Below are 25,394 nucleotides of genomic sequence, written 5' to 3'. Positions count from 1 at the left end.
TGGCTTGGCATGCAGACACAGCTGCATTAAATTCCCTTACACCCCGGTGGTTGGTGAGTAAATCCGCTCTCTGGGAACAGCAAGAGGAGGCGCTTTAAGGGGGCTGAAGGCTGGCCCAGGAGGGTAGCCCCAGGAACAGACTGTTGGGATTTGGACCCAGTCTGGAACCAGGGGTGGGGTGGGGTAGGGTGGGCTGCACTTGACTTGGCCCAGCAAACTAAATTCTTTGTCTTATTTGGGGTGGGGTGACGGGCTCTCAGCTGGCCCTTGAGGGCGCTCAGCTGCTCTCCTCACCCACCCCGCCGCCTGTAGCGGCAGCCCAGGACCCGTGCACAGTGCACAGGCCGGGGCCCTCCCCCTGCCTGTGGGGGCACCCCGGGACCCGCGCAGAAGGCCCGGGCGCAGGGTGAGGGCACCCCAGGACCCGTGCACAGGCCGGGCCGCGGGGTGGGGGTGCCCAGCGGCTCCGCCCCCTCCCCGGGCGCTGACCGCGGCGGGTCACGTGACGGCGGCGGGGCCGCTGGGCCCGGAGGGCGCGGTGCGCGCGCGCGCGGACGCGGCGGGCGGCGGGGCCTGGGCCGGGCCAGGCGGGGCCGGCGGCGGAGCAGGCCGGGAGTCCCGCGCCCGGCACGCACGCGCGCCTCCGCCCCTCCCTCGGCGCGGGGACCCCCTCACCCCAACACACACCCCACCGTCCCCCCTGGGCGGGCGGCAGCAGGACATGGCCAACGACGCCGTGCAGGTAGGCGCACCTGCGTCCCCAGGCGCGGGGCGATCGGACGGAGCCGGGGACCCTCCGGCTGGACGCTGCGGGTCACGAGGACAGCGGGGGGCCTCCCGAGCGGCTGGGGGACCCCCACTAACCCCTCTCTGGGCTGGGACCGTGGAGCCAGCACGCATCCCCCATCCCCCGCTTACTCGGCAGGTTCGGGCGGCCACCAGGGAGAGGGGCGGGAGAGACAGTCTTAGAGGCCCCTCGCTGCGCCCCGGGGGAATCAGGTCTAACTCCGGGTGTCTTGTGGCTGGCTGTGTGACCCTATTCTTCCCGCCGCTCCCCACCCCCGCGACCCTTCTATTCATCCGTTTCCCCGTCGTTCGGTTTCTGGCAGGTGCAGGTCGCTCCACCTGGGGCAGGTGCCTGGCTCGGTGCCCCGGGAGGGCAGGAGGCTGCTGCCTGGGGCCCCTGACCTTCCCCCTGTGCCGCCGGGCTCCAGCCACCTCCGCCTCCGGATGGACGCCACCCGGATTGGCACCTGTTGGCGGAAGTGTCCGAGTCACCTCATTAGGTCGGGGGGTACCTGGGGGACTTCTCTGCCCCTAGTGCTAACCCTGTGCACTGCCTGGTGGAAGTTGGGTTCAAATGGGGGGAGTGTCCAAGTGCACCATTTGGGGATGCTATGATGGTACTAGATCCTACCTGAGTGTGTGTGTGTGGGGTGGGCTGGTTGCTGAAGTGGGTCCCCTGCCTTCCCCGGCCCACCCCTCACCCTCAGAGATGAATGACTGGCACCAGCTTGCCACCCAGCCACTGTGTTCCTGTGCCACTTGGTGTGGGCCACCTCTCCCTGGAACTCTCAGCTGTGACCCCCCAGGACATTCTTGAGCTCCGTGTGAACACACACACAGAGCCCTGAGTCCTGGCCGTGCAATTCCGTCCTGTCGTTTTTGTGTGTCCGTGTGTGTCCGTGTAACCAGGTTCTCTCCTCTGCACCTGCCCCCCACCCCATATCTCTGTATGTCCATCCTCCTTCCCCACCCCCACCCCAGTCCTGCTGATGGCCTGCCAGCCTTGCCGAGGAGCTGGGCGTATCTGGTGTTGCCGTTCAAACAAGGTCAGCCCAATGGGATGGGCCTGGGTCCCCGCCTGTTGTCCCCTTCGCACTCCCAGGCTCGGGGATGCCCACCCCTGGCGCCGGCATGCGCTTGACCAGTTCCACACACATGCCTGATCCCCCGCCGAGGTGGTGGCTCCCGTAGTTTGCTCTCTCTCTCTCCTGCCCTGGTCATCCCTTCCCCGTGGCTGCTGGGATGGTGGATGGGGTGGAGAGAGACCACTGCTCCATCCCTCTGTCCCGGGGACACGACACAGTCCTGTCTGTTCTGTGTCCGGCAAACGGATGTCCTGTCGAGATTCCGGAAACGCCCAAAGCATTGAAATCTCCGGATGCACGTGGTGGGGGGCTGGTGGGGGCTGGGGTCTGGAGTCCTTTGGCTGTTCTGGGCAGAGGGGATTGCTGGGAGGTGGGTCCCTGTGGCTCTGGGGGGGGTTCCCTCACTGCATGGTGGGGAGATGGAGGTGACCCGGCCCGCCTGGCGCTCCACCCCATGGCCTGGCTGGGTTTGCTTGGCTGGCCCTCAGATGACCTTTCACCCCTGGGTAAAAGTGAGTCACTCCAAGGGGGGGGTAGGGTGGAGGGGCGAGAGCCCTGGAGGCCTGGCCTCCTCTGCTCTGGGACTCAGCTGTCGGGGAGGAGCTGGGGGAGGGTGGCCCCTCCCCCCTGGCTGGACAGTCCTTGCTCCCAGCTGGCTGTGTCCCTGCCTTTTCCTGCTGGAGATGGGGTAGGCGGGGCCTGCTTGGGCCCGGGTAGCCTGGGGTAAAGGTGGATTTAAATTCTGGCACTTCTCATGGCTACATATGGCTAAATGCCTTGTTCTGTGTGTGCCAGTGTGTTTGGGGGTGCAAGGGTGGGAGACAGACCAGCCCCCCCACCCCTGGCACGGTGCAGGATCTTTGCTGTTGGAGCCTCGTGGCCTGCCACTGAGATTGTAAGTTTATGACCTTGAACCTGGGGCTTCTGGGCTCCAGCTGTGGGTCCAGGCTGTGCCATCAGTGGGCGCTGTCCCCAGCCTGATAGGACCCCTCCCCTCTCGTAGTCATGACAACCAAAAGGTCTCTGCCTTCCCTGCTCCCTGGCCGGCTCTGGGTGGGTGTGAAAAGTCCGTTCCATCCAGCCGTTTCGTTTTTCTCCCTGGGAAGTTGCGAGGGTCATGGTCAGGGTCGGAAAGGGCCTGCTTGGGTCATGTGTGGGATTGCATCTCCCTAGCTCCTCCCCAGACCCAAGGCCTAACCTTCATCGTCGTCTGTGAAATGGGTTCACACACCAGAGAGATTGTCAGTTTACACAGCAGTGGCTGGGCCAGGCTGAAGCCAGGAGCCAGGAACTCCATCCAGGTCTCCTACCATATGGGTGTTAGGGACCCAGGTTTCTCAGTTAGCACCTGCTCCCTCCCAGTGTGTGAGCAGGAGCTGGACTGGACACACATGGCTGCCTTGGCTTCATGCCTGCCCCTGGAGAGTCCTTGTTCTCAATCCTGGCCCTGCCCCTCCTGCTCTTGGTAGGGGACCTTGCCTTGGGGGAAAAGTTGTATCCCTACTGGGGACCTCAGTTCTGTCCTGTTGCAAGTGGGCTGGTAAGGACATCCGGGTCAGGGAGCTCCGTTGGCCGACCTTGCTAAGGTTTGCAGCTACTGTTCTTCCTTTGTTGAACCTGAGTTTTGGGGTGTGCATAACATGTGGTCTGTGGGCTGCTGCCTTGGGGACATTCTTGGTCCAGCCCCCTCACTCCTACACCCTGACCAGTGCTTGTCTCCTGCTAGTAGTTTGTTGTGGCCTCCAAGCTGTGGTCAGCAGCCGTGATGGGCCGGCCAGCCGGCCAGCCAGACAGGAAGCAGGAAGTTGGGACGGGCTGGTCTGCAGGAAAGGGGCCTGGCCTGTGTGGAGCTGGCTGTCCTGACCCCAAAAGGGGGAAGTCAGGGACACGGGGCAGGGTGAGGGGAGCATAGGGTGGCTGGAGGCCTTGGGAATGTGCTGTGGGGGACCCATGTGTATGTGGCGGAGGGGCATGTGCGCATGCATGAGCCTGTGAGCTGTTGGCCCTGGGACAGGAGGGGCTGTGGACCCTGTGTGCTCTGGAGGGACCCCTGGTAGGTGTTGCATTTCGGCGTGTGGGCAGGCAAGATTTGGGGTGTGCCTGTGTCCTGCGTATACCTCTGCAGGTACAGCCGTGTGCACACCCGTCCCAGGCAGGCCTCTGAGGGTGTGGGAAAGTGCGTGCGCACCCAGGTCAGCCCCTGCAGCCTGTGTCCCCTGTGGGAGCCTGGTAGGCATGTGCTAAGCATGAGCATGTCACGCGCACGCTGTGGACTGCTCACACAACCTGTCAGCACAGGGCGGCCCTTGCAAGGGTGGAGAGGGGTGTCGAGCCGAGGGCGGTTGCCCACAATGCCCGGGAGCTGGCCCCGGCGCAGGGGGTGCTGGGAGCTGGCAGGAAAGAGGAAGTGGTGGCTGAGAGGCCCTGGTAGGGCTGAGGGGCAGGAAGAGGGCGGGGCCCCCAGGCGAGACCCAGGATGGCGGAGGCCGAGCCCCCTGCAGAGCCCGAGGTGGGAGCTGGGTTCCCTGGGAAGAGGGGGTGGGATGGCAGAAGATGGGGACCCCCTAAGCTGCGTGCGTTGGAAGGGGGCCTGACCTGGGGTTCCTCCGGATTCTGTCCCCAAGGAGAGGGCGGTAGCTGACCTCCGAGGCCTCGGTCAGATGAAGGACGAGCACAGGGCCTTTGGGGACTCCCGGAGGGCAGTAGGGGCTGAAGGGGACCCCCAAGCTGTGTCCTCTGTGGTCCTGGTTCAAGAGGAGGGCGGGAGAGATAAAAAGCCTGTCTTGGGTGGTAAGCATGCTCCTGGGTTGGGGTACAGTGGAAAGGGAGACCCGAGTTTGCCCTTGGGACATGGGTAAGACACTATGGGGTCCCCTACTTAGGTGGGGACAGAACAGTCAGGCAGTGTGGAGGACTCAGTGTCTCGTGTCCCCCGCCCCGCAGAGCGAGCCTCGCAGCTGGTCCTTGCTGGAGCAGCTGGGCCTGGCCGGGGCCGACCTGGCGGCCCCTGGCGTGCAGCAGCAGCTGGAGCTGGAGCGCGAACGCCTGCGCCGGGAGATCCGCAAGGAACTGAAGCTGAAGGAGGGCGCCGAGAACCTGCGCCGCGCCACCACCGACCTGGGCCGCAGCCTGGGCCCCGTGGAGCTGCTGCTGCGCGGCTCCTCGCGCCGCCTCGACCTGCTGCACCAGCAGCTGCAGGAGCTGCACGCGCATGTGGTACTGCCAGACCCTGCTGCCCGCGGTGAGCCAGGCCTGGGGTGGGTGGGAGTGTGGAGGGGGCGCCTTGCCTGCCACACATGTGCCAGCGTCCCACACCCATGCACGGCCTCCAGCACCCAAGTCCTACGGCCCCACCGGGGTCCACGGTGCCACTCAAGCACCAGGGCACGCAGCCACACCCACATACCCAGAGACAGCTCGACCGAGCTACACCCATGCCTGGAAAACCTCCGGAGGTGCACTGTGTATTCCTGTCTTTAATTTTTTTTAATTAGAGATTTTATTTTTATTATAAGGGCAGATTTACACAAAGGAGAGAGAGAGAGAGATCTTCCATCCACTGGTTCACTCCCCAAATGGTCACAATTACTGGAGGCAAGCTGATCTGAAACCGGGAGTCAGGAACTTCTTTCAGGTCTCTCATGCAGGTGCAGGGTCCCAAGGCTTTGGGCCGTCCTCCACTGTTTTCCCAGGCCACAGGCAGGGAGCTGGATGGGAAGTGGAGCTGCCGGGACACAAACCAGCGCCCATGTGGGATGTTGGCACTGCAGGTGGAGGGCTAGTCTTTTGAGCCACTGTGCCTGCCCTTGTTTTTAGATTTTAATTGATTGAGTTGGAGAGGGAGAGAGAGAGGCGTACTCACCTGCTGGTTCACTCTCCTAATGACTGCTATGGCCAGGCATACTGGGCCGGAAGGAGGAGTCAGGGATTCCCTCTGGGTCTCCCATGCGTGTGGCAGGGAGCGGAGGACCCAGGGTGTGGCGCTAGGAGGGAGCTGGGTCGGGCGCTGGCTAGTGGGCCCGGGGACACTACTTGGCTGAACACCTATCCCGACTGTTTTATTGTGAATGTTTTGGGGCCGCTGCTGTGGCACAGTGAGTCTCCTGCCACCCGTGAGGGTGTCCTTCTGTAGGGGAGTGCCTGTTTGAGTGCTGGCTACCCTGCTTCTGGTCCAACTCCCTGCAATTAATGCTTGGCAAGGCAACAGACGATGGCCTGTGTCCTTGAGTTCCTGCCATCGGTGTGGGACAGCCGGATGGAGCTCCTGGCTTCAGCCTGGCCCAGCCCTGGCCATTGGGACCTTTTGAGGAACAGAGCTGCTGGGACTTGAACCAGTGCCCATAGGGGAAGCCGGTGCCACAGGCTTAGGGTTAACCTGCTATACCAAGGGCGCAGGCCCCTATGGAATTTCCCTGACCCTTCCTCCTTGTATTGAGCCACGTGTCGGCTGGAGACCAACACCGGCCCAGCCGCACGCAGAGCGGCAGGCCCTGACAGCCCCAGGATGCACCCTACACTCACACCCCTCTCTGCAGAGACTCACACAGACGCATGGCGTCTGTCTCTCTGGCTACAGCTGACGGCCAGAGGCCTGAACGCTCAGGGCCAGCCTGTGTGCCTGTGTCCCTGCCCTGGGGTGTTCCCCGTGTGTGTCTTCAGCTCGCACACATGCCAGCACCCGTCTGTACCCGCACCTGCATGCGTGGGGGTGGTGCCACGGAGCGTCCCCCGGCGTCCCCGCCTTCCCTGCATCATCCCCTCTCCCAGGCTGGGCTGTGGACCTGCTCGGGTGGAGCAGCAGCTTCAGAGGTGACTGTCCCCGCTCTCCCTGCAGATGCCCCCGACTCCCCGGGTGCGGCGGGAGGACCCGCCTGCTCGGCCACCAACCTGAGCCTCGTGGCGGGGCTGGAGAAACAGCTGGCCATCGAGCTGAAAGTGAAGCAAGGGGCTGAGAACATGATCCAGACGTACAGCAGCGGCAGCACCAAGGTGGGGCGGCGCCCCGCGCACTGCACTGCGTACCTGCACCAGCACCCCCAGTTCCACGGAGCCGCCCCCGGGCACCGGCAATGGCCACGCACAAGGGGGTGTGTTCACACACACGCCCATGCGTTGACATATCCATGCGCTCAGACACCACACACATACGTACAACCCATGCGTGCACACACTCACGCACTCACACGCCCGTGCGCACACACACTCACTCCCCTACACACCTATGCACTCTCACAATTGCACACTAGTGAACCCTCCCCCAAGCAGAACATAGTCTGGGGTTTTTGGAGGAGTGGGAACAGGGTGTCGCCTCTATAGCTGCCGGAGGGTGGGGACTGTGTGGGGCATCCCAGGGGTGATTCTGGGAAAGGGTATCAGTGGGAGGCAGGGCTTGGCATGGGGGCGGGTGGGCACTCGGAGATGCCATCTTCTCTCCCCCAGGCTGTGTCCTCTGGCTATGCTGCACGCAACCCTCACAATGGCTCCTCATTCCTGTATATAGGCTCTAGGGACACCTGGGAGTCATTTATGTATTTGAAAGGCAGAGAGAGAGAGAGAGAGAGAGAGAGAGAGAGCAGGCTAGCAAAAGCACTGTTTCACTTGGCAAATGGTCAGAGCTGGGCATTTTGAAGCCAGGAGCTCCATGGGTGGAGGAGGATGATCAGCCAGCTGAACCATTGCGCTGGCTCCAGCATCCTCTGTTTACTTGTTTTGTTTTGTTTTAATGGAAAGGCAGATTTGCAGAGAGACAGAGAGAAAGATCTTCTATCTATTGGTTCATTCTCCAAGTGGCGGAAATGGCCAGAACTGAGCCGAACCAAGGCCAGGAGCCAGGAGCTTCTTCTGGGTCTCCCACGCAGGTGCAGGGTCCCAAGGCTTTGGGCCGTCCTCCACTGCTTTTCCAGGCCACAGGCAGGGAGCTGGATGGGAAGTGGAGCAGCTGGGACAGGAATTGGCGCAGGGAGGTGGAGGATTACCCAGTTGCCATCATTGCTGGGCTTTCAGCTCCAACATTCTTTGTTAATTCATTGGGGAAGTAGAGATATGCCACGTGCTGGCTCACTGCCCAGATGTCCTCAGTAGCCAAGGGCTGGGCCAGGTAGATGCCAGGATGGGAACTGCACTTAGAGCTGGGCGGGAACCCAGACACGTGAGCTGTCACGTCACCCGTTGGTGAGAGCCTGGGATCAGCTGGCAGGGGAACAGGGTCTTGCCTCCGCAGGAGCCGCTGGCGTCTGAGATAACGGGGGCCTTGGAGGGTCACGGGATTCAATCCATCAGCAAGTTGTGGACTTTGGCCTCCAGGAAGCCACGCCGCCCCGTCACCGTGTGGCCTGGCATGTCAGAGTTGCTGCTGTAGTAACTGAGCTGCCTGAAGACATCACATGTTCCCTATCGCATCCCCGAAGGAAACTTTGTATCCACCTACCTCCCCCTGCCGCCTAAATTGCACTCCCCTGGGGATTATCTCTTCTAAATGTTGCCATTTTGACTGTTTAAAATACAGTTCAGGGATTCACACAGCGGCATGGCACATTAAGCTGTTACTTGCAGTGTGGACATTCCCATATCCCATGGCTGCTCAGCTTCTGCCAGCTCCCTTGAACCCTCTCTCCAATCTCTCTCTCTGCCTTTTGGATAGCTAGACAACAACAGCAACATGAGAGCCATTCGTGGTGTTGTAGGACCACGGTCTCTGTCTAGTTCCAGAACATTCTCATCCCCTTGAGGAGGAAGCCCCACCCCTCAGCTGTCACTCTAGTTTCTCCAGCAGTACTGGGCACTGCGGGCATCAGTGTGCTTGCGGCCCCGTCCTGCAGCCAAGAGGGGAGAGATCCCGAGAGGGGCTCCTGGGGTGGGTGAAGGGGCTCGTGTATGGTCACCACGCAGCTGTTGGGTGGCAGGCAGAGGCCGGGTGTGAGCCACCTGCCCCCACTCCTCCTTGCCTAACACCCACCTTCTTCCGGTGGCCCATCTCCGGCTCCCCCCAGGACCGGAAGCTGCTGCTGACGGCCCAGCAGGTCCTGCAGGACAGCAAGACCAAGATCGACATCATTCGCATGCAGCTCCGCCGTGCGCTGCAGGCCGGCCAGCTGGAGAGCCAGGCGCCTGCCGAGGACGCCCAAGGTGAGCCCCTTGCCAGCCCTGCCCATGTCTGCATCACTGAGCCAATCCCTGACTGTCCAAGAGGTAGGATGGAGTGGCTTGGGGGTCGCTGGTTCAGGTCCTGGCACTTCCACTTCCCATCCAGCTCCCTGCCTGTGGCCTGGGAAAGCAGTGGAGGACGGCCCAAAGCCTTGGGACCCTGCACCCGCGTGGGAGACCCGTAGGAAGCTCCTGGCTCCAGCTTTGGCATGGCCAAGCCCTACCTGATGTGGCCATCTGGGGAGTGAGCCAGCAGATGGAAGGTCTTTCTCTGACTTTCTGTACTTCTGCTTTTCAAATAAATGAATTTTTGTTTTTACAAGATTTATTTATTTATTTAAAGATTTCTTTAGTTTTATTGGAAAGTCAGATATACAGAGAGGAGAGACAGAAAGATCTTTGGTTCACTGGTCTACTCCCCAAGTGACCGCAATGACTGGAGCTGAGCCAATCTGAAGCCAGGAGCCAGGAGCCAGGAGCCTCCTCCAGGTCTCCCACGCAGGTGCAGGGTCCCAAGGCTTTGGGCCGTCCTCTACTGCTTTTCCAGGCCACAGGCAGGGGGCTGGATGGGAAGTGGAGCAGCCAGGGCTCCAGCTGGTGCCTGCCACAGTGCCAGCCCCGAGGGGCTGTGTTTGTGTGATGGGGCCTGTGACTCATCGTGTGCCCATGGTTGAGCATGCTGCTCTGCCTGAGTGAGTGTGGCAGTGCTGCGGTGTCCCTTGTGGGCAGCAGTCCCTCTGTTAGCAACACAGCAGGGTGACTTCTTCAGCTGCCAGGAATCTGTCTCCCAGCGGTCCTGGGAGCTCCGAGTCAGGGTTCCACTGAGGGCTCTCCTCTTGGCATGCCTGCAAGCTGCCTTCTGGCTGTGCCCTGACACGCGGAGGAGGAGGAGGAAGGGCAGAGTCCGGCAGGCTCTTCAGGGTCCCCTGTGGAGGTGGGTGGAGACTGTCTGCTGAGATCACCTGGGCTGGTCTTGCCAAGGCAACCAACCGCAGGCGCGACTCGAAACGTGATCTGTCAATAGCTGGAGTGCTTTCAAGCTGGTTATTCTGTGTGGCTGGTGAAAGCTGCTCTCGCCATCCAAACGGCCCTGGCACAACCATAACAAACAAAGGTTCCCCACACCTGCCAGGTGTGCCACTAGCTCCTGGCATGACCATCGTCTGAGCCTTGCCATCTTGCAGTAACTGCATGCCCAGACACCGTCCCGGTGGGCACCCCGGATTTGGGGATGGACACACACCTTCAGTCCCTCACGGCACACCTGTGGCTGCCTCTGGCTGCTGTCCGTCTGTCCTTTGTAACCCCACTGTTGTCCAGGTAGCCCCTGGGTGTCGCTTGGTGATAGACAGTTCTGTGTATGAGGGATGTCTGTCCCCTGGGCTGGTGACTGACTTCAGGTGACCTGTGCGTCTCCTCCTTGTGGACACAGCCATGCACCTGAGCTCGGGGCTGGTCCCCAGGGACGGTGTCCCCCAGCCGGGGTTTGGCAGGACGTTGTGAATCATGGCTGTAAGTGTCTTTGTGTTTGGATTAAGGAGAGGCTGCATGGGGGTGTCTGGCAGCTTGGGGTGTGGTGTCACCCTGCTGCCCTAAGCCCCTCGGTATACATCCTGCCCCGTGTGCCCCCCTCCCAGAGAGGGGTTGGACCAGGTCAGCTGCAGCCTGACCACCCCGCTGACCCTCCCGCCCACAGGGGGTCCCGACCTGGGAGCCATCGAGCTGCGCATTGAAGAGCTGCGACATCACTTCCGCGTGGAGCACGCTGTGGCCGAGGGTGCCAAGAACGTACTGCGCCTGCTCACTGCAGCCAAGACCCCGGATCGCAAGGCGGTCAGCGAGGTGGGGGCTGGGCCTCCGGGCATCCCTCGGAAAGGGGTGGGGCTAGGAAGACACACCCCTTAGAGAGGTGGAGCGTTGGCGGGGGGCGTGGTCTCTGGAGGTCCACCCCCTTAGGGTGGGGCTTCAGCGAGGGCGATGCCCAGGAAGAAATGAGGTGGAGGAGGGGGGCGGAGCCTCAGAACAGCCCACAGCAAGGGGCGGGGCCTTGGCAGGGGCGTGGTCTCTGGAGGTTCAACCCTTGGGTGGGGCTTCAGTGAGGGGTGGAGCTTATCTGGGGCGGGGCAAGATGGCTCCGCCCCAGCCGGTTGGCCCCTCCCACCGCAGGCACAGGAGAAGCTGACAGAGTCCAACCAGAAGCTGGCCTTGCTGCGGGAGGCGCTGGAGCGGCGGCTGGCCGAGCTGCCCGCTGACCACCCCAAGGGCCGGCTGCTGCGGGAGGAGCTCGCTGTGGCGTCCTCCGCGGCCTTCAGCGCGCTGCTGGCCGGGCCCTTCCCCACCACGCACTACAGCACCCTGTGCAAGCCGGCGCCGCTCACAGGTGGGCGAGTGTGGGTCTCACCCTGCACCCCCCAAGCCTGCCCATGTGGGCCTCCCCAGCCTCGACCCCATGCTTGGCCTTGGGGCACCCCTCAGCATGCCTGCGCTCACTCCCTGCACCCCTCCTGCAGGGACCCTGGAGGTGCGCGTGGTGGGCTGCAGGGACCTCCCAGAAACCATCCCCTGGAACCCGTCCCCCTCCACCGGAGGACCCGGCACCCCTGACAGCCGCCCTCCCTTCCTGAGCCGTCCGTCCCGGGGCCTGTACAGCCGCAGCGGGAGCCTCAGCGGGCGGAGCAGCCTCAAGTCAGAAGCTGAGAGCACCAGTAAGTGTGTGTGTGTGTGTGTGTGGAGGTGGTAGGGCGTCTGGCATGCCATGTCCACCCTCTAAGGATGATTGAAACCACACCAGTGCTTGCATTCAAGTCCTGGCTCCACTTCCAATCCCGGCCCCTCGCTCGCCCACACCGTGGAGATGACAGGTGACGGCTCGAGGCCTTGAGCCCCTGCACCCTCTTGGGAAACGCAGGTGGCCTGGCTCAGCGCTGGCTATCTGGGGACTAAAGCAGCAGATAGGAGGCTGTGTCCCTTTGTAACTCTGCTCGGAGCTCCAGGCTCGCTTATTGTAGCCACTTTGGAACTGAAAGAATAGTTGGTGGATTTTTTTTTTTTAAGATGTATTTATTTTACTTGAACGAATTGTAGAGACAGAGAGGGATCATCCTTCTGTGGGTTGATTCTGCAGATGGTCTCAGTGGCGGAAGCGGGACCGATGTAGCAGCCAGGAGCTTCCAGATCTCCCACGCGGGTGCAGGGTCCCAAGGCTTTGGGCCGTCCTCCACTGCTTTCCCAGGCCACAGGCAGGGAGCTGGATGGGAAGTGGAGCAGCCGGACTGGCACCGACTTTCCAATAAAAATTATCTGACTTTTCAAATAAAAATGTCTGACTTTCCAATTAAAAAAGAGAGAGCGAGAAAAAGGAGAAAGATCTTGGAAGGAAGGGCCCCAAGTTCTTGGCCCATCTCCGCTGCCATCTGGTGCGTGAGCAGGGAGCTGGACAGGAAGTCATGTGGCTGGAACCTGAATCTGCCCTGGGACATCGGACACCAGTGCGTCAAGCAGCAGCTTAACCCCATGTGCCACCACAACAGTTCCTGTATGATATTTTAAATAATTCAGTGCGTGACACAAAACTTCATGGTATGAAGTTTTTCACTTGTGGCATCATGTCCATGTTAAAAAAAAAGTTTCAGATTTGGGGTCTAAACCTATTTCATTGGATGTGTGTTTTGTAGCCATAGTAACAGCACTGGGTGTATTTGTCTCCTGCTTGGGGGATGTACTTAGGAGCCGATAGTTGAGACTTTTGTATAGGTTAAACGTGAACTTGAGGGGCTGTGCTGTGGCCACCTGTGATACCAGCATCCCAGACGAGCGCCTGTTCGAGTCCCAGCTGCTCCACCTCTGATGCAGCTTGCTCCGCATGCACCCTGCACTGGGAGACTCTCGGGTCCCGGTGCCCTGGCCGCGGGAGACCAGAGTGGAATTTCAGACTCCTGTCTTGTGGCCTCTTGGGGACATGAGCCAGCAGATGGAAGATCTCTCTCTGTCTCAGGAACTCTGCCTTTCAAATAAAGCAAATTGCTCCTTAAAAAGAAAAAGGGAATTTGGATCACCTCACACCATGTGAAAAAGTCAGTGCATTCATCAGCATCTATGCCCAGGGGTGAGGTATACACTGGGCAGCTAGCAGAGCTAAGTGGGGTGCAGGGGGACTCCTGCCGCTCCTACCCTGCACCTGCTCACTGCCCCCCGCACGTTCCAGGCGAGGTCAGCACTGTTCTCAAGCTGGACAACACAGTGGTGGGTCAGACATCCTGGAAGCCAAGTGGCCCCAGCGCTTGGGATCAGAGCTTCATCCTGGAGCTGGAGCGGGTGAGTCGGGCTGGGGGTTGGGGGCAGGGTGCTGATGGGAAGGTCGGAGGTGGGGGGCAGGGGTGGGGGTGGTGATGGGAGAGCTCAGAGGTGGGGAGGCAAGGGGTGCTCAGAGGCAGCGTGGGGGTGCAGGGCTCAGAAGCAGGGGTAGGAATAGTGATGGCAAGACCCAGAGGCAAGGGGGCAGGGGTACGGTGGGAGGGCTCAGACGCAGGAGTGGGGGTCGTGGTAGTGGGAGGGCCCAGAGGTGGCGGCGGTGGAGGGTGGAGGTGGGAGGGTCAGAGGCAGGGGTGTGAGGGTGGGAGGGCTCAAAGGCAGGGGTGAGGGCAGAGGTGTGGGGGTGGGAGGGCTCAGGGGAGAGGGCAGGGGTGTGGGGGTGGGAGGGCTCAGAGGCAGGGGTGGGATGTGGGCGGGGACACCTTGGTTATGGCTTTCCCCCATTCTGCCGGCCTCCAGGCTCGTGAGCTGGAGCTGGCCGTATTCTGGAGGGACCAGCGGGGCCTGTGCGCCCTCAAATTCCTAAAGCTGGAGGATTTCCTGGACAATGAGCGCCACGAGGTGCAGCTGGACCTGGAGCCCCAGGGCTGCCTGCTGGCCGAGGTGACAGCCTGACCCCTGACCTCTGACCCTGAACAAGTGCTTCCTGCCTGCCCTTGCTCCCAGTTCAATAGACACATGAAACAGCTGTTTTTTTTTTTTTTTAATCCCGAGCACAAGATACTTGAGAGATAAATACATAAATAAAAAGAGAGAACAAATTGATTCCTAGAGGCAGGCGAGGAAACACCAGCCCGCGTGGCACCATGTCTGGCGTGACTGACGTCGGGTGCTGAGTCGGTCTTTGTCGCTGGGTGTCCTGTGTGTTCTGGGATATTGATGCCAATCTCTGACCTCCACCCACAGGATGCCAGGTGCAGGTTGTCCAATGTCAGGGCACAGATGTCCCCTGGTGGGGTTCATCCCCGCCCCCCAGCCTTCCTGGCTGGACCCTCGGCCTGGCCTGACCTGGCCAGCGGGCCCACACCGTGAAAGGTTTGCACATTGCTGTGACTGGCGGAGGGGGAAGTGGATTTGTCTGTGGCTCCATGTTAGCCTCGAGGAGAGCGAACGCTTGGCTTAGGATGCAATAATCCCCAGGGTGTGGAAAATAGTGTTAGTCAGCAAGGCCTTTGGTTATTTTTCTTAAAAAAGACCTTATTTATTTTTATTGGAAAGCCAGATATACAGAGAGGAGGAGAGACAGAGAGGGAGACCTTCCATCCATTGATTCACTCCCCAAGCGGTCGCAATGGCTGGAACTGTGCTGATCCATACCCAGGAGCCAGCAGCCTCTTCCGGGTCTCCCACATGGCGCAGGGTCCCAAGGCTTTGGGCCGTCCTCCACTGCTTTCCCAGGCCACAGGCAGGGAGCTGGATGGGAAGTGGAGCCGTCAGAATTTGAACTGGCGCTCACGTGGGGTGCTGGCGCTGCCTGCACCACCCTGCCGGCTCCCAGAGATCACATGTTAGCTCTGAGACAGACTTGGAGGTGCTGGGGACGAGTCATCCCTTCCTAGCAGTGTCCCCAGGGACCTTCTATCAGCTCCAGCTCTTCTGGATTCCCCCACCCCAACCGCTACTGGAGACCAAGCCTCTAATACACAGCCCTTTCTCTTGGGGTGGGGGAACCAACAGCATTGAACTCACAGTGCATCAGCACCCCCCCAAAACACTTGGGTGCACACCCCTGTGCTACGAAGGGCTTCCCCATCCCGGCCGGACAGAGTCATCCTCACCTGCAGCCCCCACCCACTCCCCAGGTCACCTTCCGCAACCCTGTCATTGAGAGGATTCCTCGACTCCGGAGACAGAAGAAAATCTTCTCCAAGCAGCAAGGTGGGGAAGGGCGGGGTGTGTCCTCAGCACAGCGGGAGGCTTGGTTGGGCGTGGCTAGGGCGTGGCCAAACAGCAGGACTTAAGTATGGTCTGCGTGTGGCTCAAGTGGCCTTGTGCAGAGGTATGGTTGAGGAATGGCCTGGGTGTGGCCAAGGCGTCGCCTGGGTGTGGGCAAGGTGTGGCCTGAGCGTGGCCAAGGCGTGGCCTGAGTGTGGCCATGGTGTGGCCTGTGTGTGGCCAAGGCGTGGCCTGAGTGTGGACAAGGTGTGGCCTGAGCGTGGCCAAGGCGTGGCCTGAGTGTGGCCATGGTGTGGCCTGAATGTGGCCATGGTGTGGCCTGGGTGTGGCCAAGGCGTGGCCTGGGTGTGGACAAGGTGTGGCCTGAGCGTGGCCTGAGCGTGGCCTGAGTGTGGCCATGGTGTGGCCTGTGTGTGGCCAAGGCGTGGCCTGGGTGTGGACAAGGTGTGGCCTGAGCGTGGCCAAGGCGTGGCCTGAGTGTGGCCATGGTGTGGCCTGTGTGTGGCCAAGGCGTGGCCTGGGTGTGGATAAGGTGTGGCCTTGGTGTGGGGCGTGGTTAGTGGGTGGACGTGCAGTGCAGGGATGTGAGTGGGGCTTGACTAGGCGTGGCTGGGCGTGGCTCAGTGTGATAGGGTTATGGTTGGGGGATGGTCTGGGTGTGGCCAAGGTGAGGTCAGGGCATGCCTCGGGAGTGACTGGTCATATAGAGGTGTGGTCTGGGTGTGGTTAGAGGGTGGACGTGCAGTCCAGTGATGTGAATGGGGACTAGGCGTGGCTGAGCATGGCTCAGTGTGATAGGGTTATGGTTGGGCATGGCCTGAGTGTGGCCAAGGTGTGGCTAGGGAGTGACTGGTCATTTAGAGGTGTGATCTGGGAGTGGCCAGGGAGTGTCTGTCCAGTGACTATGAATGCAGGTGCTGAATCCAAGGCTCCCACCCACCTCCTCCCCAGGAAAGGCCTTCCAGCGCGCCAGGCAGCTGAACATCGACGTGGCCACATGGGTGCGTCTGTTGCGAAGACTCATCCCCAACGCAGCAGCAGCCACCGGCACCTTCAGTCCCGGGGCTCCTCCGGGATCCGATGCTCGGAGCACAGGGTAAAGGTGGGGGGGTTCCCTGGGTGCCTGCCTCCCCTCCTCAGCTTCCCGTGGTCCCTGGATCCCAGCGTGCACCCTCCCTGTGCCACAGAGACGTGTCGATGGAGAAGCTGAACCTTGGCGCTGACCCCGAATACTCCCTCCAGAAAAGCCCAGCACTGCCAGTGCCGGGGCGTCCTCCCAGCCCGGCCATCCTGGTGAGGACCCCTGCCCTGGGCACTTGCCTAGGGTCCCACAGCACAGCTTGGACCAGACCTGACTCGCCCTCGTCCCTTGCTGCTGTCCACATCGTGGCTGCAGCGGAGAGCTTGTGAACCAGGTGGCCAAAGCCAGGAGCTCCCTCTGTGTCTCCCAATGGGTGCAGGGGCGCGAGGCTTGGGCCATCCTCCACTGCTTTCCCAGCTGTATGGATCGGAAGTAGAACAGCCTGAACTCTAACAGACGCTGGTATGGGATACGGGCATCGTCAGTGGCAGGTTAACGTCGGCCCTGTCCTGACAGAACTGGTTCACAGTTCCGGAAGCTGAGCTGTCCAGTAGCTCGGTGCTGACTTCTGGGGAAGGCTGGGTCGTAAGCCTGGCTGGCCAGGGCATCCCCGGTGTTGGCTTATGGGCCGCGACACCCCGCGTCCTGCATCAAGGGGCCTGAGTCAGACTCCCTGCTCACACACCCCCTGGGAGGCAGGGGGGGACAACTCTAGGTGTCAGGGTCCTGTCATCCTGCTTGGCCTTGGCCATCTGTCTTTATCCCAGCGTAGCCCATGGTGCAGTGTCTGGCAGTGACAAGTGGGACTTCCTTCTCTCTGTCTCCACCCCTCAAACAAACCAATGAGTCACTCATGCCACTGAGGGTCTCCACCCTTGTGAATCATTTAATCCTGATTACCTCCCGAGGGCCCCGCCTCCCATCACCATCAAGACAGGAAGTAGGATCAGAGTGAGGGCTCTTGTCCCCGCTGCTCCACTTCCGATCCTGCTCGCTGCTAATGCATGTAGGAGGGCAGCGGGCGACGGCCTCAGTGCCTGGACCCCTGTGGCCCACCTGGGAGGCCAGCATGGAGTCCAGGCTCCTGGCTTCAGCCTGGTCCAGCCTCAGCTGTTTGCAAAGTGACTGCATGGAAGGTCTCTTTCTCTTGTGTCTCTGTCACTCTGCCTTTCCAATGAGTTCGCTGAGAGTGAGGAGTTGGTAGGTGAAGTTGTGGGGGAACCTAGTGAAACCATGTTAGGTGCCCACCGGCATTTCCCTGTGTGGGTATGGAGTATGTCAAGCGTTCATGAGCAGTGGCCAGCTGCAGGTGGACAGTCACTGCTAACGCAAGAGAGAGAGAGAGAGAGAGAGAGAGAGAGAGAGAGAGAGAGAGAGAGAGAAAGGAGCGAGTGAGCGAGAGATCTTCCAGCCCCAAATGTCCACACGCCAGGAACCAGGACCTGCAGCTGCTCCTCCCACATGGCTGACTAGGACCCAGGGATTGACCTCTCCCCTCCAAGGGGCATGAGCAGGGAGCGGGATCAGAAGTGGAACAGCCGGGACTCAAACCAGTGCCCACAGGGGATGTGGGCATCTCAAGCCATGGCTTACCCCACTGTGCCACAACCCTGGCCCCTGGTTGAGTTTTTCGGATGGTATCTAAAGACTTTGGTTAGCGGGGTGGGGGGGAGTGATGGAGCCCCAGACCTCTGCTTTTTCTCTTTGATAAATACATACCAGTTCTTGGCAGAGTTGTATATGCATGGGGTGGAAAGATTGAAGGCTTATGGCTTGTGTACACCATAAGGAGTAAACTATTTTTGCGAGGTGGGTTGGGGAACACCGGTGCTGGTCCTAGTCCCAGTTCCCTGGTCATGCGCACCCCAAGAGGCAGCAGATGCAGATGGCAGCAGCTGGGCTCCTGGCACCCACACGAGAGACCCAGAGACCCGGATGGAGCTCCTGCCATGCCTGTTCCGGGCATCCGGGGACTGTGTATGTGTGTATAGGTTGGTGACTTTCAAGTAGAAATGAAAATAAATAGAAACTTTGAAAATATGTATGGGGATGTGACATGTGATGAGGAAGAGGAGGCACTAGGGTGTGCTGAGGGGCCCAGCCGGCCCCCTACACAGGTGACATGAGTAACCCAGGATGCGGGAACCACGCAGGTGCCCGAGTCTGGAGCCAATCCAGGAAGAGTGGTCCAGCCAAGGGCCACAGGTCCCCGAGGCTGGAGGGGAGAGAGGAGAGGACAGAGTGAAGGGCCTGGGGCAGGAACATGTTGGGGGGTCGTGCAGGCTCGGAGTGGGGTGGGCTGTGATGCTGGAGCAGGTGAGGACCGAGCAAAGGGACGCAGGTTCTGGTGTGTCCCTCACTCTGCCCTCCCCTCTCCCCTCAGAGCTCCCCATCCCAGGAAAGCGTGACCACTCTCCAGCAGCCTTCAGAGACCCCAGAGGCCCTAGGCCCCACCCTGTGCAGGTGAGGCCCCTGCCTGCCCGCTCCCACCACCCACACGCCCGCCCGTGCCCTCCCTTGGCCCACCTTCTCTGCCTTCACAGCTCTCTGAGGAAGTCGCCCCTGCGGCTTGAGGACTTCAAGTTCCTGGCGGTGCTGGGCCGGGGTCACTTTGGGAAGGTGAGGCAAGGGGCCGGGCAGGAGACGGTGGTGTGTGTGTATGTATGTATGTAGTTTGGAGCCCCCCCCACTTTCTGTCCCTGAAACAGGCCACTGAGTGCCACCCCTGTGGTCGCAGGTGCTGCTGTCTGAATTCCGGCCCAGCGGGGAGCTGTTCGCCATCAAGGCCCTGAAGAAAGGGGACATCGTGGCCCGGGATGAGGTGGAGAGGTGGGGACCCTCACTCGGGTCTCTCTATTGAAACAGCCATGACCGGGATGGGCGACAGTCCCTGGCTTAGAAAGTACCCCTGTTTCCCGACATGGCCCTGTGAGGTCCACCTGCCCCCACTGCCCAGCTCCTGAAGGCACACGGCTGGGACAGGAACCCAGACCCTGAGGCCCCCAGACCCTGGGCAGCCTGCTCTCCATGGTGGGCCCCCACTGCCTCTGTTGGGGGTAGGGCAAGGGCCTGGGTTTGGAGGTGCTGGGGGGCAGGGGCCTGGGTTTGGAGGTGCTGGGGGGCAGGGGCCTGGGTTTGGAGGTGCTGGGGGGCAGGGGCCTGGGTTTGGAGGTGCTTGGAGAAGCAGGGACTGGGTTCAGAGCTACCGCGGGGGAACCCGGGGGTCACCAGTCCCCGTCTTCATCAGAGCCACACCTCCTCTTCACCTGATCCATTCTGGTAGAGGCGACTGGGCTGGTCCCTGCCCCTCCTCCCTGTGCCCATGGGAGTGATGGGAAACTCCTTAGAGACTTCCATGAGTAAAGACATTTATTAGCCGGGAGGAGAAGGCTAGGGAGGGGCTGGCTGTATCCAGGCACTCGGGTGAGGTCTGCTTGGTCCCTGCTCAGACCTGCAGGGTCACCCACCTGGCCCCCTCACCCGTGGGGCGGCTACCAGGTGGGTGACGGGTTTGCGTGCATGAAACCACGTGCCCAAAGTTACCCAGGCCTCTGTCGAGTTGTGGATGGACGTCTGTGTGTGGTGTGTGTGTGTGTGTAGGGCTCTCTGACTCCTGTCCCCCTCGTCGCTGCCCGCTCCTTCAGTCTGATGTGCGAAAAGCGGATCCTGGCGGCGGTGACCAACGCTGGGCACCCGTTCCTGGTGAACCTCTTTGGCTGTTTCCAGACGCCGGAGCACGTGTGCTTCGTGATGGAGTACTCGGCCGGAGGGGACCTGATGTTGCATATCCACAATGACGTGTTCTCGGAACCCCGGGCCGTGTAAGCCGGGACCCCCCCTTGTTCCTCTTCCTCCTGGGGTTCACACCAGGGCCCCCTTCCCCTCCCTCATGGCAGCCTCCCTCCGCAGCTTCTACTCGGCCTGCGTCGTGCTGGGGCTGCAGTTTTTGCACGAACACAAGATTGTCTACAGGTGAGCGCATGCACCACCCCCTGCACGGGCCCTCCCGCCCTGCCCCCTGCACCTGGCCTGCAGTCACACCCCGCCCCTGCACCGCAGGGACCTGAAACTGGACAATTTACTCCTGGACACCGAGGGCTACGTCAAGATCGCAGACTTTGGCCTTTGCAAGGAAGGTGAGGGGCGGGAAGGGAGCTGGGGTGGGAGTGGAGGTGGGGTGCGGTGGGGGGTGGACGGAGTGCTGTCCCCTGCCCGCCCCCATCGCCTCCCCCATGGCCTCCCTGCCCTCAGGGATGGGTTACGGCGACCGCACCACCACTTTCTGCGGGACCCCCGAGTTCCTGGCGCCTGAGGTGCTGACGGACACGTCCTACACGCGGGCCGTGGACTGGTGGGGGCTGGGCGTTCTGCTCTATGAGATGCTGGTCGGAGAGGTGAGGCCCCGCCCACAGCGGGCGGGACGGAACGAGGCTCCACCCACCACAAACTGATAGGCGTGGCCAGATTAGGCCACGCCCACACTGTCTGTAAGACGACAGCGTGAGACCCCGCCCATCAGGGACTATAAGGGGTGTGGTCTCCTCCCAGGGCTAGGCTCCGCCTACAGGGGCGAGACAAGACGCGGTGTGGCCCCGCCCACTGGGATTGAGGGGTGTGGCGGGACTGGGCCCCACCCATCATGGACCGTGGGAGGCAAGACAGAATGAGGCCCCGCCCACCGTAGTGAGGGGCGTGGCATGGCTAGGCTCCACCCACAGCCCATGTTGGGAGCGGGCCTCTCTGGCCTCAGTCTGTGCATATGAGCAATGGGCTCCGTGTAAGCCAGCGCCCACCGCGCTGGTGCAGTCCAGGGCAGGAAGGGGAGAGGCCGGGCCGGGCCGCCCTCAGCCCGCTCCCCCTGTGCCCCCAGTCCCCGTTCCCTGGAGATGACGAAGAGGAGGTGTTCGACAGCATTGTCAATGACGAGGTCCGCTACCCACGCTTCCTGTCCGCTGAGGCCATTGGCATCATGCGCAGGGTGAGGGCCCCACTGGACTGCCCCGGGTGGGTGGGGGTGTCCCTGGGGGCTCCCTGGAGGGTGAGGGCCCCTCTGGGCTGCCCCAGGCAGGTTTGGGTGTCCCTGGGGGCTCCCTGGAGGAAGGACCCTCACTCTGGCTGCCATCCCCAGCTACTGAGGAGGAACCCCGAGCGCAGACTGGGGTCCAGTGAGCGGGATGCAGAGGACGTGAAAAAGCAGCCCTTCTTCCGGGTGAGACCTAGCCCCCCAAGACCATGTCGACCCTTACTACTCTCCTCTGGATCCAGCCCCTCACTGCCCACCTCCCCTGCCCTGTCCTGCCCTGCCCTCCTGTGCCCAGCCCCTCACTGCCCACCTCCCCTGCCCTCCTCTCCTCTGCACCCCAGCCCCTCACCGCCTGTCTCCCCCTTTGCCATCCCTGCAGACGCTGGGCTGGGATGCCCTGCTGGCCCGGCGCCTGCCCCCACCCTTCGTGCCCACCCTGGCCGGCCGCACGGACGTCAGCAACTTCGACGAGGAGTTCACGGGGGAGGCGCCCACGCTGAGCCCGCCCCGCGACGCGCGGCCGCTCACCGCCACGGAGCAGGCAGCCTTCCAGGACTTCGACTTCGTGGCTGGGGGCTCCTAGCCAACACCCCCACCCCTGGTCCTCACCCCGAAACAGAGAGATCCGTAGTTTTTACAAAAAAAAAAAAAAAAAAAAAACCTTCTGGGTGGCGTTCACCCCATCCATGCATCCTTCCCGTTCTTTTGTGCGCTCTTGTGGAGAGGGCCGTGCACCTGCGGCAGGTACAGAGGGCAAGGGGGCCAGGGCGTGAGAGAGGGACGGTGCCCTGGACTATGGTGGGGGTCACCTGAAGATGACCATGGGAGAGTGTGGACTTGGGGGCTGGGCTGGGCAAGTTGTGATGTAGGAGGGGGGCTGAGGCCATGACGGGGTGCAGGCTGGGGAGCGGTCTTGGGCTGTGCAAGGGGCGCTCAGGGCTGCCATGAGCAGCATAGTGGAAGACTCTATCCTGGGGGTTGCAGAGCCGGGAGCGCCTGCTCCCCGAAGCCTCGAACCCCTGGCCCCTGGGACCTGCACCCCCTGGGAACCCACCCGGCGGACGAGCGTCCGGTGCGTCTGCGCCCTCGCGTGGCAAGTCCTGCTTACTGCGGCCCCGACGGGATGCCTGGCCTGGATCGGCTTGGCAGGTGCGCCAGGCTTAGGGCGATGGGCCTCCTGGGCGCGCCTCTCAGAAGTGGCTGAGACCGCTGTGCCGGGAGCTGCGCAGCGAGCTGATCTCCCAGGCGCTTCGCGCGAGTCCCAGCTCCGTCGGGCTGCCCTTGGCGCCAGCCCTCGGGGGCAGGAGCCGAAGCAGCTGGCGCAGCACGGCCTGACGCAGCAGGATGTACACCCAAGGGTCCAGGATCTGGTTCCAGGAGGCCAAGCGCACAGCCAGAAACAGCGGCCGCTGCAGGGAAGTGGAGCTCCAACCCCCCACGGCCAGCACAACCAACACCTGCGGAGGGGGTGGAGGAGACTGTGAGCTCAGGCCGCAGGTGTCAGAGGAGGGGGCGGGGAGGAGAGCCCCACAGCTGGGGCAGGGCCAATGGGGATGTCCAAATGGAGACTGGGAAGTGGGAGGTTGGCAAGGAATGAAGCAAGGCCAGGGTAGGTTAAGACGCTGGGGCTGAAGAACACCACCCAGTTAGGAAGTGCTTTGTGCGTGTGTGGATGGGGGAGCTGGGAGGAGACAGGGGTGTGCTGGCAGGTGCGGCCTCCAGGGCGCAGGGGCTAAGCCCTTAGCTAGGTAAGCCGCAGAGGCCCCAGGTATCCTAGGAGCGGGGAAGGCGGTGGCTCGAGGGGCGCCTGCGCCCCTCACCAGCAGTGGACTCCAGCAGATGCACGACACCACCATGATGCCCACCAGCTGGCCCACCATCTCCACGTCGTGCGCTCGGGCTCTTCGCGCTGAGCCGCCGCCCCGGGAGCCGCGGAGGGTGGTGGAGGCGGATGCGATGGATGAAGCAGACGAAGCGGAGGCCGAGCGGGTCCAGCGAGTGCCCCAGCGCCGGCGGCTGTCGGGGCCCGAGGCCTGGGGGAGCCTTCGCGAGCGCCGGCGGCGCCAGCGGGCGCGCAGCAGGGCCAGGCCGCTGAGCGTGTTACACACCAGGGAGGCGAGCAGTGCGGTCAGGCCGAGGCCGGCGAAGAGGCCGGCCAGCAGAGCCTGGCGCCAGCCGCCCGGAGGGTCCAGGCCGATGAAGCACCAAGTGCCGGGGTACTGCAGCTCGTAGCGGCCCACGTGCGCCAGCGGCAGCAGCGCCACGGCCAAGGCCAGCGCGGCGAGCGCCACCAGGGCCAGGCGCGCGCGGGCCACCGAGACGCGCGCCGCGTGCACCAGGGGACGCGTGACGCCCACGCAACGTTCCACGGCCATCCCGCAGCCCAGCAGCAGCGGACAGAGTCCGAAGAAGACCATACAGCCTCCCAGGAAATGGCAAGCGCCGCCGGCCGGCGCTCGGCCCGCCGCGTACAGGCGCAGCACCAGCGCACCCGGGATCACGTGGCCGGCCAGGTCGGTGGCCAGCAAGCTGGCTGCGAAGAGCAGGAAGGTGGCGGTCGAGCGGCGGCGCCGCAGGCGACCCGCGGCCTGCGCCAGCAGCGCCAGCGCCAGCACATTGGACACGGCACCCAGCGTCATGGAGAAGATGGGCAGAGCGGGCGACGCGCCAGAGCCCCCCGACGGCTGGGCCGGCGGCTGCAGCGGTGGCAGGCCCGACGCGTTGGGGACCCCGGGCACCGCGCACGAGGTCGCCTCGCCGGCCAGGCTCAAGTTGAAAGACCCGCAGGGGCTCATGTCGGCTGCCGGGGGCGCTGGGAGAGAGGGAAGGGGACCGGGGACCGCAAGGTGAGGCCTGCTGGACGCGCACCAGCTGTGACCGCCTTCCCCCCTTGGCTGCAGGCGCCCAGTGCCTAGTGCAACCACATGACCGTGGCCGCTCCACTTCTGTCCTCTCGACCTTGCGCCTTGCTCTGCCCCCCTCATCACGGTCACCCTCGCTTTCCAACACGGTTCCCTGAGACCCCCCCGCCCCCCAGACCTCTCGGCCACAGTCGCTGGCTCCTCTGTATGTCACCTCTCATTTTAACTTTCACAGCAAATGTCCGGCTCGCTCACGGCCCGTCCAATACCCCCAGACCGCATTTCTGCTTTTCTGGATTCCACCTGTCCATCTCCCACCATCACTGCGTCACTCCCCGACGCAAACCCAACCCCGACACCCACACCCCCAGTCTCCCCTCTCTGCCCCTGCACCTAACGCTGCCCCTACCCACCCATCTCTTGGTGTCCACTATTCCTGGCTGTCGCCCCATCTGTGGCCCCCTCCTCGACCTTCACGGCCCATCCTGTGTCTGTGTCCCGAAACACCTCCTGTGTGGCCCCGCTGCCCACCACATGTCGCAAACCCAGGACCCCCCCCCCAATTCTGTGACATCCTGGAGGGACTTACAGCTCCCCTGCGCCAGGTGGGAACTAACAGATGGCTTGCGGGGAAGCTCGGCCCGCTTCTCCCCCTCCCCCCTAGGCCCCCTTTCCGCCCCAGGCCTCTTACCCGGCGCTGCCTGGGACACCGGGTCCCCATCGCCCACGGCTCAGCCCTGCCGCGCCCGCTGCGCCCCGGCTCGCCGGCAGGCCGCTCCCTCCCTCCCTCTCTCTTCCTGGGGCGGCTCCTCCCGCCGCCCTGGCGGCCTCCAGGGGCCGCTCCGCCCGGCGGCGCGCACGCCCCAAGCGCAGAGACCACCTCCCTCCTCCCGGCTCCGTGCTCCTGAGCTGGGGGGGGGACTCACTGCTCTCCACCAGGGACAGGGGGCTCCCTGGGAGAGGGCCTGGGCTGCCCCTTGCAGCCGCGACCCCTCTCTCCCCACCCCAGCAGGGCTGGAACAGTCCTCCCCCCACCAAGCTCGGGCCTCCTGCCTGCCTCATTAATAAAGCGGATAAAATCTAAACACTGGAAAATGTGAGCGTCGCCCAACACAGCCAAGGCGGCTGCAGGGGGTGCTGCTGCCCCCCACACCTCGGCTTCCACGGTGGGGCGGCTTTAGGGTTGAGGGAGCCAAGTTGGGCGCCCC

At 62.5% G+C, this 25,394-nt stretch overlaps 2 protein-coding genes across 4 annotated transcripts; one reads left to right on the top strand and one right to left on the bottom strand.

Moving 5' to 3' along the window:
- The first annotated feature begins 654 nt into the window (after nt 1-654).
- Nucleotides 655-21,986, top strand: PKN1 (protein kinase N1). 2 transcript variants are annotated; one of them, XM_004595840.2, is made up of 22 exons: nt 655-742; nt 4,815-5,112; nt 6,706-6,860; nt 8,861-8,996; nt 10,711-10,856; nt 11,181-11,394; nt 11,525-11,719; nt 13,219-13,328; nt 13,785-13,928; nt 15,128-15,203; nt 16,173-16,317; nt 16,409-16,514; nt 18,686-18,765; nt 18,846-18,921; nt 19,040-19,131; nt 19,947-20,123; nt 20,212-20,274; nt 20,362-20,438; nt 20,554-20,696; nt 21,173-21,280; nt 21,431-21,511; nt 21,705-21,986. In XM_004595840.2, the coding sequence occupies exons 1-22, from the start codon at nt 722-724 to the stop codon at nt 21,906-21,908; spliced, it is 2,847 nt and encodes a 948-aa protein (XP_004595897.2). In that variant the 5' UTR covers nt 655-721; the 3' UTR covers nt 21,909-21,986. The 2 variants fall into 2 exon arrangements, with proteins under 2 accessions (XP_004595897.2, XP_058513817.1); XM_058657834.1 differs by lacking the exon at nt 655-742 and adding an exon at nt 4,241-4,380.
- A 319-nt stretch (nt 21,987-22,305) lies between these two features.
- PTGER1 (prostaglandin E receptor 1) lies at nt 22,306-25,168 on the bottom strand. Of its 2 annotated transcripts, none has more exons than XM_058657906.1 (3): nt 24,878-25,168; nt 23,146-24,137; nt 22,306-22,782 (listed from the first exon to the last, which is right to left on the bottom strand). In XM_058657906.1, exons 2-3 carry the CDS (start codon nt 24,118-24,120, stop codon nt 22,516-22,518), a joined length of 1,242 nt encoding a protein of 413 aa, XP_058513889.1. In that variant the 5' UTR covers nt 24,121-24,137; nt 24,878-25,168; the 3' UTR covers nt 22,306-22,515. The 2 variants fall into 2 exon arrangements, with proteins under 2 accessions (XP_058513889.1, XP_058513890.1); XM_058657907.1 differs by having other exon boundaries at nt 23,191-24,137.
- Nucleotides 25,169-25,394: the final 226 nt, after the last annotated feature.

This window comes from Ochotona princeps, chromosome 33, assembly GCF_030435755.1.
Source record: "Ochotona princeps isolate mOchPri1 chromosome 33, mOchPri1.hap1, whole genome shotgun sequence".
Classification (NCBI taxonomy): Eukaryota; Metazoa; Chordata; class Mammalia; order Lagomorpha; family Ochotonidae; genus Ochotona; species Ochotona princeps.
Note: the sequence above shows the minus strand (reverse complement) of the source record. Positions and strands in the feature narration are given on the sequence as shown.